Raw genomic sequence first — 20,011 nt, 5'->3', positions numbered from 1 at the left:
TTTCCTTGCACAGATACATGCACTTCATTCGCTGCAGCTGAGGACTCTTTGGCATCTTTAAATAAAACAGTATATCGTTGCTGCCCAAAGAAAAACGAGTATCTCTAAAACGTAACTTTATGGTCAAAATGACCTTTACTCGCAATATAAGTTAATGTAAAGAAATTTTATTCCACACAATTTTAGAGCATTTCTATTGGTCCAAACATCGTGAAATTTTCACCCAGTGTAAAAGACAGCTGCTGTGCTCAACTGATGCAGGGTTAGTGTTAGGGCTAGGGATATATTTATCCCCAAACTTCTATGCATATTAAATACAGACAGAAAATGCTCCTTTTATTTTTGGTGTACATTTATTTAAAAAAAATTAAATGCAATAAAAAACAGCATCAACAAGCACAAACATATGGAAATATGAAACAATAATTTAGTATCTGCTATATAATAAAAATTCAATATACATGATAAATAGTTAAATATGAACTTAAAATATGACTAAGAATATTTTGTCAAAGTCTGATGAATATCACCACTTTCAACTGATGCAAGCTAAATTCAACTGAACAAAGAACACAATGAAGTTGCACATACATCTTTGAGTACAATAAATGTGTATTTATATCTTGTGAATATAACTCTGATCAACCCACTGTTCACTAATTGAGACCTTGATTTGTGATTTCCTTTGACTGTCTCTGACCCAGCAGATGCTTAGTGTTTTTAAAAAATCTAACAAAATGAATGTGAAAGATGAAAAAGAAGTGCTTATGTAAGGCAAGTAACTTAAAATGCTAAAGCTATTGAGTCACATGTACAGTATATTTGCATATTTAATAGCATTTTCCATTTTACAGGAAAATTCTAAAGGATTTCCTTTACATTTATTGCCGTAAAAAAATAAAGATGGACATAAAAAGACCTGTGTAGCATTTCCTTTCTGGTTGTGTACCCATCATGCTACAATCATATTAATCTAGTCCTTAGTGCCGAACTCAGCACTTCCAGTAACAAATAACTGCCTGTATGAGAAAGCACCAGTGCCAATATACATCCATTCCGAATCCTCCTCGAAGGCACTAAGCTGGTGTGGTGAGGTCAGAGGTCATGATTAAAGGCCACAGATGTTCAGTCCATTAGGGATAAAAAACGTCACTTGGGTGTTGTAAACTATAATGTGCAAGTGAAACGTGGTCTCTGTATTCTATGTTACTCCATTTTCTTCCCACCTTCTTCTCATGACATTTTAAGTGCTAAACTGACAACACTTGTCGACAAATTCAAATTCCATGTGCCTATATATGGTTGACTCTCCACCAGCAATCATTTTACACTCATATGGGCTCTTTTTTAGAGTCCAGACTTTGTTGCATTTTTGAAAGCTACTCATCGATTCAGCAGTAGTAATGTCAGTGTAATGGAGTGAATGTTTAGCCTCTGGATCTGTTTGTTCATTTATCGGTTGGAACTCATCTTGTCTGCAATCCAGGCAGTGTACTTTGTGACACGTGTGTAAACGCCTGGCGTGTCTTTCTTTCCACATCCATCACCCCAGCTGATCAAACCTGTGAGGGTCATCCTGCCGTCTTTTTCACACACCAGAGGACCACCTGAGTCCCCCTAAAATGAGAGAGAGAGAGTCACTTTGTTATTAAAAAGACACAACAGTACCTGAGTGTGCACAGTGGTTTTGACAACCATTACAAGTAGTCACAACTGTTATGATGACTGCATAGGCAGAATTGTCACTCCAGACCCACTTTCATATGCTGGGGAAAAATGATATTGATAAAATTAAAAGTAAGGAATTTTGAGAAGACACGCATTAGTACTGGCTGAATGCTGTTACAGTGAACATGAAAAAGCAAATATATTAGTTTGAAATATTCAAAACTATCAAACAGAAATGAAGAAAATAGATGTAAGTGATTTGATGAAAGTATAATTCAATTTGTTTGCTTTTTTATAAACCTCTATTTTGTAAACTGGAATTATTTAGTTAGCTGATGCTAGCAGGTGTTAGCATTAATATTAGTTATTGCTGTACAGAGCTTGATTTTGTGGGTAAGCTACGCTTATATTTTTGCAGTGCAGCTCCTATAGCAAAAGGCAGCTACCTAACATCCATGGCAAGAAATGTTGCTATATTTTTGTAAGTAAAATCGTGTCAGTAATAAAGAGAAACTAATATTCTAGTGCAGGGGTCGGCAATCAAAACGTTAAGAATAGCCATTTTGTCCTTTCAGCAAAAATCAAACCACCTTGGGAGCCACAACATTTTATGTCCATTTTACCATCTTGGTTGTAAATAAGTCTCAGTATGTGCTAATGTGTTAGTATAAGCTAACAAATTTTATAAACAAAAACACAAGACTTTAAGCTTTAGCACCGCTACAGCTGCTTTTCTTGCATCTCTGGCTGGAAACTTTTCCAAAAGTAGAATAGATTCTTGTAAAATGTTTCTCAACGTTCGATTTTTTAAGAGGACGAGAATCTGGCGAATGAGAATCTGACTTCAGCTTTGTGACTTTTTAGTGTTTGACAGTTTCTCATTGCAAATTAAACGTATCAGGAAACCAGCTGGAGTGCTTATAAATGCAGATAAGTGCACAGTATTTCTCTTTGCCTTTTGGTTAGCTACTAGCTAGGCAAGATTGTTATCTGCATTGCTGTGTGACCAACAGTCTGCATGCCGATCCTCAGGGTTAAAGGTTGGTGAATTAGCAGTTATACGTTAACTTCAGCGTTTAAGATCATTTATTGTTAAAATGGTGTTAGAACAATCAGCAGACCTTTATTTTACTGCAAAGGAGGATTGTTTTATTTCATTATTTACCAAAAATCGAATTCTGATTCAGTAAAAGAGACACAAGTAGCTCCAGATCCGCATGTTGCCAACCCGTGTCTTAGTGAATGTCTAAACTACCTAACTTAATGTCAGCTTTTTTTGTATGTTTATGCCCTTGTACATTTAGGAGAGTTCAGGGCCGTTACCTTGCAGGCATCATCCAGGCCACGTGTATCTCCAGCACACAGCATGTTAGAGGTGACCAAACGCCCAGAGAGTTTCTCCGGCACACAGCGCTCCTGAGGCCACAAACGCACATGACCCCGCTTCACTTGTTCTGAATAGAATGGAGAGACTGAGACAGAGAGACATCATTAGTTGTTTATTGAGATACACTGATCGCCAGTAAAATCTCCTTTAATCTTCAACATATGTAAAGTTTTGTGGGAAGTTTCAGAACAAAAGCAGTGTTTTCTTACACTCTTCTTCCTTGCCATAACCAGAAATCTCACACTCCATCCAGTCTTGTAAAACCAGATTGGGTTCTGGTAAACAGACAGGCAGCACTTCCTGAGAATTGATGGCACAGATGCCATGTTCACTCTTCAGCTTTAGAAGAACTGTGGGGAAAATGGGGCATTGAAGGTTAGAAGTGGAAATATTTCATGAGTGTAACAAGTGATGGGGACAGGGATGAGAGCTTGTAATGTATTCATGTTGTTTCCAAATATAAAGAGTGAACGTATCCTGTATCATGCTGAATAGTTATGTCTTAATAACCTGTTATAAGGTAGCACTCTTTCTTACTAATTTTGGACCATTTTTATTGGTCCTTTTGTAATAAAATGGGCAGCTGGCTGTCATATGGAAAGTAAAAAACAAAGACAATAAAAAATGAAGTTATGAGTAATATACTGTGATACACCTTAACTCATTCTCACCTATATCGTTGTCATAGGTCTCCTCATTGTATTTTTCATGAAGCCAGTAGTTCTCCACATCAAAGATCTGTTCACTGCTCTCGTTCTTCTGCCTGAAAGTTCGGCCAAGGGTGACATGCACACGATCTGCGGTAAATCTAATTTCACACACATAGAGATGCCATTAGTGTATCACCCACTAAGACAGAAAGCTCAAAAAAAGCAGTTTGAGGTTATTTTCTTTGAAAATGTACACAATGTCCAGTTTTTAATAGTGGAAGTATGGTTTTAATTTGTTTTTTTTTCTTAGACCTTCTGTACATAAATTTAGAACAATTTCCTTATTTACAGAAAGATTCCAATAAGGAAGTTGGTCTGAATTTACACATAGAAATCCTAAGAATTAAACTGTAGTTTGGCTCACATGGGAAAGGGAACAGACTCACCTCTCATGGAAGCAGTGGGCTGCAGAGAGGACCCAGCAGGAGTCGATCAGGACGCCTCCGCACAGAAAGCTGTGCGATCGTGAGCGCGGACGATACACAGTGATGGCTGCCTGCCACGGCTGATCTTTGATGTCACTGGCCTGACCGCCTCGTATCCTGAATTCAGGAAGAGAATTGGAGGGCTTTGTAACACGCTGACCACAGGAGCCTAAGAGAGAGAAGTAAAAGAAGTAAAAAGAAATGAAGAAAGAAAGAAAGAAAGAAACAGAAACAGTTCACGGTTAGCATTAAGATCAATATCATTACAAAACTGCAATGATACAAAGTGCCAAAAATTTAACCATCGCAATTGTTTGACTGAAAACCTAAAAATATGGAAATGTTTAATTTTTTTTCAGTTGTAATGCAAATACAGCCACAGACTTGCTATCCATGACCAGTGAACCTACACGTATATTCTGAGTTTTTATATGCGAGGTCGATAATGGTGAAATCAATTTGAAAAAATCTGGAAAAGTGTTCCTTGGGTTCTACTTTTCTTCTCAGCGCCCTGCATATACTTCAAAAATACATTTTAGGTCAAAACCTTATTTTAAAACTATTGTAAAACAATGTTTTAGGCACCAGGCAGTGCCTTTATAACCACTTAAAACTTTTCTGTGAAGTTGCTTTTAGAGGCATTAAACTCTTCAGACATCTGGTTTCTATCACTACCACTTTGAACAATTCTGAAGTTTCTCTAGAACAGAGCATTTCACATCAAATGACTCTGGATTACTTTGTTTTGTAGATTGAAAAATCATAGAAATTCCCCTCAGTGAGTGTCTGCAAAGCAAGAGAAATACCAGATGTTCTATTTTTTTCTCTCGTTCTTGTCTCCTCACCTCGGTTGTTTGTTGTCGCAGGGGCTCTCGGCCCAAGGGTGGTGATGGTGGAGGGTCTCCTCGCTGTGGAAAAAAGGGCAGATGTGATCAGAAACACATACACACCCAACCTTTCTCATAAAAGGCTCAAAAAAACATCTGTCATAAATTAAACCCCTCGCACAAGAAAATAAGACCTCATCTGTGTTCACTTTGTCAAACAGATGATTCAGAGTGCAAGAAAGCGCTCAATTTCATTTCTGGTCATAAGCCAAATAAAACACGAGAGTATCGGATGAAACGTTGGTCGTGAAGTTGTGAGTTGTTAGATACAGTAACAAACACCTTGACACATACAGTATTGTATAACTTGATGTATGCCTCTGTGGTGTTACTAAACTGCTCACAGACTGAACATGTAACAGTTGTTCTTGCTCATTACACAGATGAGCTGTTCTCACATTCTGTCATTATATAAGGAAGTGCGTAATTTGCCTCTATGTTGGTGATGATTACCTCTACTGTCACAAGAAGCAGACTGACCAATGGACCACAATGTAATGTCACTATGGAAATTGGACTTATGGGGTGGACTTACGGCATTTTGTGATATCACACAGTTCCCACGTCAGCTGGGAGCCTTTATAAACGTGACACCATGGACTGAGGTCACCATCCGGGTTCCTGAAGGGTTAAAGAGGTCACACTGAGTGTGTATCTAATAACAGTTTGTTTTTCCTCTAAGGTTTATGACGAGGGTGATTTTGTTACTGCATCATTGGAGTCAATGTTCAAGCAGGAGTACTGTATTATGTAACATGAGGGTGTGTATACACAGTACTGTGCAAATCTGAGAAAGCAATATGTAAAACTATTTATCTGAGCAAAAAGTGTTTATTTGGTTGAATAACAAACTAACACTAACATTAGAATAATTGCAAATAAACAATACATTGTGCGTTTACCTGCAGAAGTTGTGGCTGCCCAGGCCCAGCTCTCCTGCGTCTGGCCTCCAGGCTGTGTAAATCTTGCGGGAAATGGCAGGGGAGTCCCAGGGCAGACACTTCGCTCCGCTCTTAGTGACTGCCTGCATCCCTCTGTATGACTGCCCTGACCCCTTCCGACACTCTGCAGGAGCTAACACACAGACAGCACTGCATTACAGGTGCATGTGACAGAGTGAATACACATCTGTATGTCTATATAACTTAAATAAGTTAAACATTACAGCTAAAAATCTTTATTGTTGCAAGACGCTAACACTGGTATTCCAGTTTTATGCCAGATACAGTCTTGGGTAAAAGTTTGGGAGCCCCTAGTCAAATTAAATTTTTTGTTGCTTTTCTAAGTGAAAATAGGTTAACATCCTCTACAGTGAACACATTTAAATAAACAGTAGTTGTACATTAAAATATGCTTAAGTGTGTTCTCTATAGATGATGTGTACTTATTTTCACTTAGAAAATCAACAATTATGTAATGCAATATGACCAGGGATGCCCAAACTTTTGCATACGACTGTATGCCGCACGGCAATATGTTTTGGCATTAATTAGCATTAGCATTTTATAGTTGTGAACATATTGTGAGCAGCTGCTTTTCACGCAGAGAGAGACAGTAAGAAAGTGAGTTTATTTTTTGTGTGTGTATGTGTGTGTGTGTGCGCGTGTGTGTCTCACCTGTTGTACAGTTTGGCACAGAACAGAACTCCCATGTGACCTGGGACTTTTTAACCACGTAGCACCACAGCTTGGAGTCCCCATCTGGATTCCTGAACAAACATGTTTTTCTTTTGTTTACTGCAGCATTCATACCATTCCTGTTTACAGTATTCTACTGTATTATTTCAAACTGTCTGTATACTGATTTGACTGTAAATGATAAATGATCATTTACATCAACAGCAGAATCAGAACTGTACATCTTTTTTTGTGACTTTGTGTGTGTATACCTGCAGTAGTTGTGATTGCCCAGCCCCATCATGACAGCCTCTGGTTTCCTGGCAGTGAATTTTTTGCCTCTGAGTGATGTGGAGTTCCAGTTTATGCACTCAGCGCCAGAGCTGGAGATGCTCCATGTGCCACGATAACTCGTCCCCAACCCAGTCGCACACTTCTCATTCAAATCTAAGAGAAAAAAAGGATAATGCAGCTGCACTGTAAAAACAAAGCTACTTGACTTGTGTCATTTATCTGTTAACATTATTAAATACAAGAGTAGCTCTCTGAATATGAGAAACACGAATCATTCCACAAAACGAAAGCCGTTTATATCTATAACATTTAACGCTATGTACAACAAAAAATGTTTCTCAAGCTTAAATATATGAGTTCAAAGGTCATTATTAACATTGTGTATGAAAAAATGTTATTGCAAGTAATCAAAATATGTGGATTATTTTTTTTTTTTGTAAGAGCAATGTTATACTAAAACTATGGAGGACAAAAACAATTGCATCACATGACAATATGGATTTCTTCCGTAGTCACAATAAATAACGTTTAAATAAGGGTAATACAGTTACTTTGCTTGAAAGAATCCAAATAAATACAAATATAACTGTAAGGATGTTCATTGCAATTGCTTTTATAGAAGTATACTCTTTTGCAGCCAGACTGGTTTCATTGTATTTTTACACATTGTGTATATGTTGTGTGTGCACTCACTGATCTCGCACTGATCTCCAGTAAAGCCTGGTGGACACTGGCAGATGAAGTCAGTCGAGTACACCGCCTCCTTACACGTCCCTCCATTATAACATCTTGACACATAACATGCTGCAAGGAAAAAAGAGAGATAGCTTTATAAAACACTGCATTTACTCACACTGCACATTCTGACTCCATATATGCAGGCTGTATTTACTGCAGTTATGTAGCTGCCAAAAGGCATACATTAAATAACAATGGCATTACAAATTGCAGACATAAGACACATAATATATAATCATTCTACATTCATATTCATATTACTCTGAATTAATGCAACACTTTCATTATCAACCTTTTCAAGCACACACTGAGGTTAAACCACAAGACAGTATGTTTCACATTAGTTTGTGACACATATGTGCCAAATTACTCTGTCATAAAATAGGTGGAGTTCTAAAATTTCCTTCTGTCTCACTCAAAACATACACCCACTGTGATGAGCACACACAGACACACACACACACAGGGAGTAACACCATCAACAGCACTACATTAAACATACAAAAACCATGCATTTACAGTACAAAATACTAATCTGGCCACAGCCACTTTTGTGAGAGGCTAGGCATCCAAGATAGCATAATTGGTCTCGCTCTCTCTGGGTGGGTAGGATGGCCCTCCCTCTCAATGCAAAATACTAGCTAACACAAGCATCTGTTAGCTGATGTAACAGAATTGGCAGTTAGCAGTGGAAACTGGGCACTGCTAAATTGGGGAGTAAACTGGTAAAAATACAAACTGCATAGATACCAAAACTGATACCAGTTTTAGGGGGCTGAAAATGACAAAAACCTAAAATGTAATTTGTGTATTTCATGTCTGTCTTTCAGATTTTAATTTTGTATGTGAACAGTTGTGGTTAAACGGTGCTTTACTGACTGATATACTGTCGGCTTTCAGTTGTCGCACTCTTAAACTCACAATCTTAAATAACATAAATATTGTATTGTTAGGAGTGAAGCTATCCAGAATTCTTTGCAGTTCTGGTTTCTATTTATTACCTCTTTTTTCAGTAGTTCTCTTCATAAAACATGATTTTGTGACATAAGATGTTATTCTTATGCTAAATGTCAGGTTTGGATACATTTAATAATTTTAAATGTTATTTTAACCATGACGGTGAATCCCAGCAATGCCATGACTAAAAATTAGTTGTTAATTATCAGCACATTTGCTGATACAGATCAAACACAGGTTGTCAACACTGGCTGATGTTGTTAGCCGACTGATATATCAGCCAGGCCCTACCATGATCTCTTAAAACATGAACAAGCTGAATGGATCATGCAGGTTCTTCACCTTAAGAACCATTAACTTAATGCTGCAAAGTTTTGATATGGACAGTATTAGTTGTTGGCTGGACTGGACCGTGTAATCAGTCAAGATCAATAAAAAATGTCTTCCTCAAGTGTGTTTGTGTGCACATGTGGAAGAGTGTGAGACTCACTAGTTATAGGTATGTAGTGACAGCGTGTTCTTCCTCTCAGGGCACAGCGGCAGTACTCCACTCTCTGACCTCTCCATCTCAGCCACGTTTCCCCTAAATCTCTGACCGCAGCCGAGTCCGAATCCACACAGCGGTCTAACACACACACACACACACACACACACAACACAGACGGATAGACAGACAGCCACACATGCAAGACAGAGACGGTCAAACAGACAAAACCACTGCAATCAGACTACATCTATGACAATGACTTTTCTGTCCAGCAACAAAGACTATGGTAGTAACAGTCATTTATGGATGGGAAAAAAGAAAGAGACAGAATGAAAAAGAGCACAAAGAGAGACAGAAAGAGGAGGCAATATGAAAAAAATATAAAAAAAGAAAAGGCACTAAGCTGGATGAATGTGAGGATTGTTAATTGTGGAAATGCAGGCTGGTCAGGCACCACCCACTGTCCACACCAGACACAGCTGGAGACGTTGCTGCTCTTTACTGTGCGTATCAGAGTATGTGTGGATTGGATAGTCTGGCTCCCTCTAGTGTCCACAGAGCTGTCTACACCAGTAAGGCCCAAATTGGACACCCTATCATTGACAGCAGTGGTGTAACTGGCTGCAGTTAATGAGGGTCAAACATACTGGGTCATGTAGCACATGGGACTTCGTCTTCATTGAACTCCTAATGTCTTTATGTTACTTATACAGTTTTACGCCCATTAGTCATTGCCAGATATGATTACAATATTCTTTAATTGTTAGCCTACATTACTTGATTGAGACATAGGTACAGTTATTAAAAAGCAAATTACATTGTCATTGTTTATCCACTGAAAGTCATTTTAATATGGGGGGGTCCATTCATTCAACAGCGTCCATAATTTTTTTCCCAACTGCTGCTCAACTATTGTTACATTTTTTGTTCTATTTGGTTTATTTGGTCTAGATAATTCTATTGTTTTTGTTTTTAACATGAATTGAAATATTCCTTTATTTTTGTTAGTTATATGATTGTTTTTTATTGTATGTTTTACATTCTATGTTTTGTGTTTTCCCTGCACCTGCATCAGATCGTTAGCCCTCAAGGACTAAAATAGACAAAATCTAATTTATAATGCCCTTTTTTTCATAACTTTATTTTTGCCTTTTTTGAGGTCAGGGGCATGGCCATAGTTAGTATAAATAAAGGCCATTTGTATTACCAACAATGCAGTGGGCATCCAGTCTTGTTAGCGTAATGTGTTACAGGTCAGTGTAATGAACAGTAGATGTTGATGCTTTGCCACTTCGCTCTGTTAGTAAAAAGTGTTAGGGTTCAGACATCAAGCAGTCAAAGACGTAACTCACCTCTGAAGCTGCGTGTTCCTCTCCTCTCTCTGTGAAGCTGCTCCTGAGAACAAGAGAGAGAAAAATGGTTTATTTTAACATTTAAGAACCAAAGTCACGTAATTATAGTCTTAATCATGGCCATTCAGGTTTACCGTGTTAGCTAAAGTGCAGTAGAGCACAGGCAGCAGCAGCAGCAGTTTCATTGTTGCACTCATGATGTGGGTCAGGCCTCCAGGTGAACTGATAATGAAAGACACAAAAACATCATTAAAGAAGGGACTTTCTGGATAAAGGCAAGTATTTTGTGTGAGAGAGAGACTTTGCGGGGAGTTTCCAGACTTGCTGAATCACCACTAAGCAATTAATTTGTTTAAGTTAACGTTGACTCATTGCTCACGCACACACTCTCAGTCACTCAGCAGACACACAGCTGTCAGCTTTCTCCTCAACAGACTTCAGACTTCAAAGGACCACAGATTTAAACCAATGAGGAAATAAAACAATACAGCTACAGCATCATATTATGCAGAACAATACTCGGATAACACCTCATCGTGGGCACACACACAAACACACACATACACCCCACATACTGACACACAACTGCCTCCTTCCCACTCTTTATTTCTGCCTTGTGTCCATCCTGTATGCACACTTCAGCTACTAAGAGCAATTCCTCTATATCTGACTTTGATTTCGGTTGAAACCATAGGCATTCACTTCACTAAATTTTGAAGAAATTCACTACATTGTGATGATTTTCATGCAAAAATGTCACTCTAGGTCTTCTGCAGGTCCTAGATATGTCACCGATTATGGACACCAGTGGCAGACTAAGTAGGTTTCAGTCATTTTTCAGAAATGGAAAACAGCAGTACTTGTTCTAGCTCATTACTACAAGAGTCACCGTAAAACTGCTACATGCAATATATGTTAATGTGTTATAAGCTTCAAATAAAACCAGCATTAGTTTAGTGCTAACATGCTATTCATAATCCCATAATCAGGATAGCAGAAATTATCAATACTGAAGATGTGTTTTCTTTTTTTCCCAAGATTTAAAATTCATGGCCGAAACTGGCCTAACTGTAATACACCCGATGTTCCGCTGGTATTTTAATATGTGCTCTAACACAGCTGTGTTGATATAAGATACTGAAAAACACAAACAGGAAGAGACCCTCTTAAACCCTTTGCTTTCCTCAAAACCATACCTACTCACGCAAAATGCAAATGCACACTCATCTCAAAATCTATCTTGGCCCGTACCCTAAGCAGATCCACGGAATTTCTTAAAATTACACATTACTGTACATCCCTAAACATTCTAGTACATTTGAAGTCATAAATAGCTGGATAGATGAAGCAGCCTGGGACAGCAAATCAGGTCAGCAAAGTGAGTCAGCAGGAAACAAAAAGAGAGAGAATGTAAGCGGTAACCACTGGAGTTGAATGATCGTCTGGAAGACACACACACATAAGTGTGTAAACACACTCACATGTTACTCCAAACTTGTGGTGCATTTTGCAGCTCCTTTTTACGGTAAGGATGGGGTTATAAAAACATGACCCATGTCTCATAGTGAATATGTGTGTGTGCGTGTGCATCAGGCTGATGTAAGTGCTGCATGTTTGACAATATGCAGCTCTGCGGGTTTGACTCATTGTCCAGTTCCAACTCAGCAGCAGTGGAAAGCTCTGCAGAGTGTGTGTGCAGAACAGCTATTTAAACTAAGGTTACTACAAATTAAATTAGTAATCTAATAATTATTTTGATGATTAACTGATTAGAAAGAGAAACGTGCTTAACTGAAGAATGCCATGCAGAGCTTTTCAATGGCTCCATACATTTAAATTGCTTCCATACTTAACTGGAACAGCTAGACTAGAAAGCCTTTTTCTGCAGAGCCACAGAAGCCATTCCCCCAGCAAAATGGAAATTGACTATTTTAAATATAATCAAATTAAATATTTTTCACCATAACTCTGTTAGCAGATGAACTAGGACACTGTTAGCTCTCTGTGTGTGAAATGTTGCACAGCTAATGAGCAATGAGGAGTGAAAGGGGGATAAGAACTGCTGTGAAAATATTTCATACCTCTTAATAAAATAATAAGCAAAAATGTAATATATTATAGACAGAGAACACTTAAGAATAAAGAACACTTTTATAAATGTTGACTTGCTCGCTCACTTATGAAGACGAACAGCCAGTCTATCTCCAGTTTGGTAAATCATATTTTAAATCATACACATGCATAGTTCAACTGAAGGACCTCCTCAAAAAAGGAGGAAAAGCTATTGTGAGAAGAGATTAAAAAGACTTCTTTTAAAAAATGTATTGTGTAGGTTGTTGTGTCTTTCAAGCTGTTTCTTACTATAAGAGAGACCAACAGAATCATTTAAAACATGCATTATCATCACATGTAATCACACTATTCATCATAGATGCAAGAAGATCAGTTTTAACTGCTAACATTTTTGAATCCAGTGATCAACTTTAGTCAAGTAATCGTGACTCTATTCCAACAGATCAGTTCCGGCATATCAGCAGACACATTTTCAGTGATTGTCAGCAACACACTAACAATCACTTATGCATTCAGGCACTCAGTTATGCTCTTTAAAGTTTGACTCTCTCTCAAAACACTAAGAAAGCAACAGCTGTCAGGCCTGATATTAACCACTAGAGTGCTTTCTTCCTCAGGGCTAACGATTGGAAACTCAAAGGATGACTTTGCAGAATGGAATGAGATCCTCCAACCAGCCAAGTTAAGGCATGTAGCACAGCAGAAGTAATTTCAATCTAAAATTGAAGGATCCTTCACATTCTTTTCACCATTATACAATCTTTAGCTATGCTTATCAACATGTCTCAAACTGTGTGCACCTGGGATTATTCTCCGTGACACCTAACATCCTGTGTGCTCTAAGTGTTAGCCACAAATCTATCAGAAATAAAACTGTTCCTCTTTCATGATTTCATTATTTTTCTCTGGTGATTTTGCCACCATGTACTTGCACCTAATAAACTCTTCGATCAGAAATCATGAGGCAGTATCTGGAGTGATGTGATAAAGAAGCTTGCTGTGTCATGTCAAAGCCTTACAAACAGGAAAAGGAGGGAAAATTCGATTAAATTTTGTAACACATCTAGCATGTAATATCACAGACTTGCTTATAATGCAACATAACATAAAATTAAATCAAGCAGGTTACGTGATAACAGCACTAATTATTTGTAGCCTAACAATAACATATGAACAATGATCAGGTGGCTACTGATAATACTGCAAAAAATGCAAATTCGCTAGTGTTTCATGTGCTCATTTAGCCCCTAGAATGTGAGCTTCAGGTAAAAAAAGACTAATAATCAGCCATCAGACTGTAAATAAACTGGAATTGACCATAAAAAATCATGATCAGTGTGCAATAGTTAATAAACATTAATAAGACAGCAATACAAAGTCTTCATATGTGTTTTGCACGTGCATATGCATCTACACTCAGAAACAAGAACAGTGCACAGTGTGGCATTTGCTTGTGGGTATATGTTCAGGAAAAACATACATCCCAGACAGTTAATTGAGACAGGGTTGGAACATACACTCATACGCACACTACATGGCCACAAACTATAGTCCCGCGGTTGGTTAACACTATATAAATACAAAGGATGTGGGACACGGGCAGCATGGATCTCACTGCAGGAAACATATGGTCACAACTGACATGGGAGTAGACACACACCCACACACACAGAAAGTGTGATTATTGTACATTAGACGCATGACGTTCAAACTTTTGGAGAAAATGTCAGAACAGAATAGCATAGAATAGACTAGACTACTATAGAATAGAATAGAATAGAATAGAATAGAATAGCTATATACACAATAAACTCATCCGAACAATGCAGTGAGGTCTCTTCCTGCACAGATGTTTTCTTGGAATCCCCCGAGACAAAGACCATAACCGCTCACACTTTTAGCCTACTTTTTCCTCTCTGTTTTTGCTCTCTCGCTCACTTTTTCTGTCTTACTCACAGACGGCTGGACAAAAAGACAGACACATGCATGCGGAAAGCCACAGTTCAGGAACAAAAATCAAGCTGACTTACCAAGTTTTAGACTGTGTTTCTGTCCCTGTGTGTAAGGTGTGTGTGAATTACATGAAAGTCATGAGTTATTCTCTACATTCTAAATGCAGAGACGAAACTGTTCTGTGCATTTCTACAGTGACTTTCTGAAGAACATGCAGCACATACAAAATATGTAGGCATGCATTACATATATTTCAACTGAAGTACAGCTTCAGTTAGATAAAGATGTCTTACACCACTATATATAAGATATAGTATAACAGTTAGTTCAGATGGCACAATCTGCATGCTGAGATCATCTAAACTAATGATGTTCAGTGTGATGCTCATTCTACCATTTAAGAATTATCTTTGTGCTAAGATGCTTTTGGGAAGACCAGTCCTGATTGGTTGAGAAGTGTTCTACATGTGCTATTAAAACAAATTTTTCACAGAAATACAGCTGTAACTGTATCATTCTGCTGTTCATCTTAACGACTCAATTTATGCCACAGCACATACAAAAACAGAAAATGGACAGATAACTCATATAGGATCTTATTTGATGAGAAGCCAGCTCGGCCACATTCTCAATCTGAAACTGGAATGAGACACACACAAATTAAAGGAATACAATCTGGCAAACAAAATAGGCTACGCAATGCTTTACAGACTGAGTGGAAATAAAGGGATTATATATTTCGTGACAGTTTTACACATCTATCTGTACAGCTAAAGCTGACCACTTTTTTGGCAGAATAAACTGCCAGCATTATAGCACATTGCTTCAATATTCAGGGTTATTTTGCTTTACACGGCTGTGATGTTATTCACAATAACATGACAGCTATGAAGATCTATGCTACTTGCTTTTGGCTGGTGCCTGCAATAGAACCACAGCCATGACGTATTCGCGAAAACACACTGCTTCTCATGTTCTGCTGCTTTTGTGAATGTATATGAGGGCGTATGTGTGCATGTCTGTGTATCACATCTGATCCTTTCTAAGGCCCCAAACACAGAACAGTGACTGCATTGTATACTTTGTGCAAGGGGGAGAGAGGGATCAAAAGGGGAAAAAAGAAAAGAGAAAAACTGCAGTGAATAGTGATGAGGGAGCAGGAACACGTGTAAAGGAGGACAGCTGAGTCACTCTGCCAAATGAAAGAAAATGATGACACATACGCAGCACAGAGTATCATCTTACAAGACGTACACTGACTCCAGTGATACTGCAACAAAATTAAACCTTAAATCTGCACTGGAGACACACTTTATTGTGGTGACAAGCAGTTTAACTTTTGTTCAAGTGTCATAAATTCTATGATTAAAGTAAAGCAAAGCAAACAGTTCAGGTGAACAAAAACAATGTTTTTTGTCAGTTCAAATCTCCGAAACATTTCAAATTAACCTCTACATCCATGCAAAGCTTAGAAGACCAGCGAAAAAGACTGGTATTTTGGGAATTTTGCCGTTCTGGTGAGGGCCCTATAGGCCTCTTGGTACATAAATTCTCATCCAGACATTCTCAAGACAACCTGCATTACTACACTCAAGCCTACTGGGAATGTGACTTATAAAGAGAACAGCTAACCCCCGGCGCACAATAAGTAAGCCCACACAGAAGGGGGTCTATCAACCACAGACAAAGCCAGTGTGTTAGAGCATGCTGTAAACGTGCTGACTAAGGGACACCAGCAAAGACACTTCTATAACACACCGATACACACACATACATGCAGATGAACACACACTTTGATGTTCATGCCAGCACTGAGATGTACCTAAGAAAACTGAACAAGGAAATTGAGTCAGATGTCTGAATAAGAGAGCCAACCTCCAGTAATGAAAATGTGAGCTGCAGGTCTGTCGGCTGTTACTGAATCCATACTTTCATTATTAGTCCGGTTTGGCAGTATCACTGGCCATATTTTTGTATGTGGTTGTATCTGTACTGGCAATCGTATTTGACCATTTACAGCAGAAATTTATATTAGTCAGTACTGTGGTAAGCTAAAGAAAAACTAATGGCGTCTTCACGTTTTGTCATATTAAAACTATATCCACCCAATTTTATTGGTTATCAGAATTTTTAGGTAATTAAAATTAGTCTCAGATTTAATCACAAAATATTCAGCAGTTGGACCCTACTCCAAACCAGAACCTCCAGGTTCAGTAACAATGCCTATGCAACTAAATGAGTCACAACATTTTAGTTAGCTCAAGTCTCTCAGTGCACTTGACACTTTAATTAAACTTCAATCAGTATTTTGACTTTCTAATTTGATTTTGCTCTTCTTCAGATGTTTCTTTAACCATATTAGCCTTGTTTGGACTGATGGATGGATGTTTTAATTGTTCTGTGTTGGGTTTTGAGCACACTATAGTAAATTCCTACCAGCCTTGTGGCTGATAAACCTGAACGCGTCATTGCACCTCACAGTAACAACCAGGGCGTTCAGTTTATGAGAACTGTCTGTGGGGATCATTAGCCTGCAGCAGAGACATTCCTGAATTCTGGACAGTAATGTTTCTGGCATGCCCTCCCACAGATAAGAACAGTGCTGATAGCGGGTCTCTTCTGTGATAACCAGGCTCAGAACGGAACTCACAGTGCAATTATGAGCTGAGAGAGAGGAGAGAGAGAAGCAAAAGACAGAAAGCAGTGGACAGCGGAAGAGAGAGAGAGAGAGAGAGAGAGAGAGAGAGAGAGAGAGAGAGAGAGAGAGAATAAGACAGTGAAGAGACAGAGAAAGAGAAAGCAAGGGACTACATCAGATGAGAGATACAGAGAGAAAGAGTGAAAGAGACAAACAGTGGGCAGAGAAACAGGGAAAAAACATCCAACAAGACCCCAATAAACCGCTCAAAACACCAAAGGCTCAGTGAAAATAAGTTAATACAGACTAATAAAACCTACGTCTACCCTTGTTTTCCTGAGCTCAGTAATCTTGCCTATCATCCAGTTTAGACTCATTTTAGCTCCTGAATCGTGTTTGTTAGCACCACAAGCTCTTCCTCCTCTGCTGCTCCTCACTCCAGCTCAAGCTCAGTCTTCAGCGTTCCTGCAGGTTCAGTACACTCGGCTGCAGTGCGCTATCAGGAACACTCAGACAGCACCAAACCCCCATCAGCCAGCCACGATAAAAACTCCAACGCTGCCGAACTGCGTATTAAACACTGTCACTTTCAACCGCTGTGAACAGCAGAGTGACGGTGGAATGCGTTCTGTATTACAGTGAATTAAAAAGACACGATCATCACCTCAATGAGAGTTAAAAGTTCCAAAGTGGTCTTACCTTAAGACTTTTTCACTCGAAGTGAAGACTTTTCACTAACAGTGGGTGAAATTTCTACTCTCTAATCCTCAGGACTCCAGCTCTGAGCTTGCGTTTGTTTCTACCGTCCACTCTCGAACATTTATCCTCCAGTACCGCTTGGGAAGGGGCGGGGCTGATGTTTGCGATGATGGTGGCAATGATGATGCTGCGTCCTGGGCGGAGTTTTTCGCGGACCTGTCCTGGGTGGGTATGTGGTATGTGCGTGTGTTGGGGTCAGACTTCCCTCAACATAGCACTGAATTAACGCAGGTCAGATTAGGATGTGTGTGGTCAGTGAGTAATACCCTGTCAGTGATGTAATCTATAAGGGGTAATGACGTTTTGTGCCAAGCGGATTACAAGGAATTGAATAAAAGAATGTGTAATAAGATATAAGAGCATTCTGAAACAACCAAGAGCACCTACTAGCAGGCTGTGGACCTCCAAAACCCCGCAATGGCTTCACTGTGTTCGTCCTGAGCGCTGATGGACACACACGGCATATTAACAAACTTGATGGTAGCCGAGGCCCTGAAACTGAGCTGAGCTGCCCAAAGTGTGGCCCATGAGGGCATTTGAACGTTACCCTAACAACTCCCCTTCATCCAGTGAGAGGACAAACATATTTTTAAACATATATAATTAAAATGTTTATTTTCCTTTTAAATTTATTTTGAAGTTTTAGCTCCAACATATAGTGTAATGCTATGAAAAACGTTTAGCACAAGTTTGAATTTGAAGCTTTCCTACCTTGTTTATTTATGCATTGTTTTTTCTTTTTGTCCCTAAGCCAACCCAAACACTGGACTTTGCCCCCAAAGCAAAAACTTCAGGCACTTCAGTTCTTAAGACTTATTAATCAGTTATTACCAGTGATTACAAGTGAAGCAATAAATGTGGGCCCACATACAGACCCTTAGGGTTTAAGGGGTTAACATGGACAGAAAAGACCAGGGTACATAGAAAAACAGTGCTTTGAATCGAGTAAACTGAAATGGAGATTACTGACAAATTAAATACCCTGCATAAACACCGTTGCTGTCTTTCAGTTTAGTTACCTTTAACAATTGTGTTACATTGTTTCACATCTATGAAGTTAATATAAGCAAAATGCAGTTCTCACTTCTACTAAAAAACTCAGCATGTCACAAGATCTAAATCTACTCAAAAATCTACTCTAAATCATTTCTGATCTTACGGCCAATCTCTATATCTTTCAGCCAACACTCGACCACACCGCAGACAGATTTTTTTTTTTTCATGATCACATAGACTGAATCTCAAATTCCTACACCCTATCTAGTGCATTATAGGTCATAAAATAACAGCTTCTACCCCCAAATTACATGCATTACATGTTGAATACAAAGTCTTGTGTGCATGTAAGGTAGGAGATAAAAGGACAGTAGAATGGTAGGTGAACTATCAACATGTAAAGACCATAGTTTTCTGACTTATGCAATGCACTAGAGAGTCGCTTGAGAATCAGCCATAGCATTTAGGAGTTTCTAAAAACATTACATGCCCTCTATGTAATAAAATGCATAGTATGATAGCTACATAGCCTCTAGACCACTATGTAAAGTCCCAGGTCTGAGAGTGCAGTTCTATGGCTCTGCAGTTAGACCCTTCTAGAAAATTGGCCAAACAGGAACTGTTTTTCACCTCTGCTAATGCGTTAGATTAACCATCAGCATATCTATGAAGTGACAGAAGAATCAACCAATCATATTTTAATTTCCAGTAGGTTGAACCAATTTTGTGAGAAAAAACATCACTCTAGGCCTCCAGATATGCCTCAGTTTTGACCGGGTTTGGATATTTATGGCCCAGACTAAAGGCCTAATAGTCACAATGGAACTAATCATCCAATATCAGTATCAATCCTGATCAGAATCAAATCATCACAGCAGTGTTCCAACATTTTGTGTTAAGCCCTCACAGAAAAGTAGAGGCTGTCACTGCAGCAAAAGGGGGGTGCAGACTGCCTATCAGTACCCTTGATTTCAGAAGAAATGCTAGATGAGCAGGTGTCTACAAACTTCTGGACATATAGTGTATTGTTGGCCCAAAGTGACGTCCCTGCCCAAGTTGAACTGTTAAATC

At 38.8% G+C, this 20,011-nt stretch overlaps 1 protein-coding gene across 1 annotated transcript; it reads right to left on the bottom strand.

Annotated features, from left to right (window-relative positions):
- Positions 1–331: 331 nt before the first annotated feature.
- plat (plasminogen activator, tissue) lies at positions 332–18,017 on the bottom strand. Its single transcript, XM_036578887.1, has 15 exons — positions 17,885–18,017; positions 10,656–10,743; positions 10,522–10,564; positions 9,173–9,307; positions 7,681–7,791; positions 6,966–7,140; positions 6,694–6,785; positions 5,980–6,151; positions 5,613–5,698; positions 5,036–5,098; positions 4,152–4,359; positions 3,727–3,863; positions 3,265–3,405; positions 2,992–3,140; positions 332–1,617 (listed from the first exon to the last, which is right to left on the bottom strand). The coding sequence occupies exons 2-15, from the start codon at positions 10,716–10,718 to the stop codon at positions 1,453–1,455; spliced, it is 1,740 nt and encodes a 579-aa protein (XP_036434780.1). The 5' UTR covers positions 10,719–10,743; positions 17,885–18,017; the 3' UTR covers positions 332–1,452.
- Positions 18,018–20,011: the final 1,994 nt, after the last annotated feature.

The sequence above is a fragment of the Colossoma macropomum genome, unplaced genomic scaffold, assembly GCF_904425465.1.
Source record: "Colossoma macropomum unplaced genomic scaffold, Colossoma_macropomum, whole genome shotgun sequence".
Classification (NCBI taxonomy): Eukaryota; Metazoa; Chordata; class Actinopteri; order Characiformes; family Serrasalmidae; genus Colossoma; species Colossoma macropomum.
This window is presented reverse-complemented; position numbering and strand designations above follow the sequence as displayed.

What these genes read in the sequence shown, in the direction of transcription:
- plat (XM_036578887.1), bottom strand. Translation starts at nt 10,718, where the DNA reads ATGAGTGCAACAATGAAACTGCTGCTGCTGCTGCCTGTGCTCTACTGC. An exon ending in GGCAGCCACAACTTCTGCAG is followed by an intron (nt 5,699 to 5,979) that starts GTAAACGCACAA and finishes TTAACCCTTCAG; the next exon opens with GAACCCGGATGGTGACCTCA. An exon ending in GTGTGATATCACAAAATGCC is followed by an intron (nt 5,099 to 5,612) that starts GTAAGTCCACCC and finishes TTTTTTCCACAG; the next exon opens with CGAGGAGACCCTCCACCATC.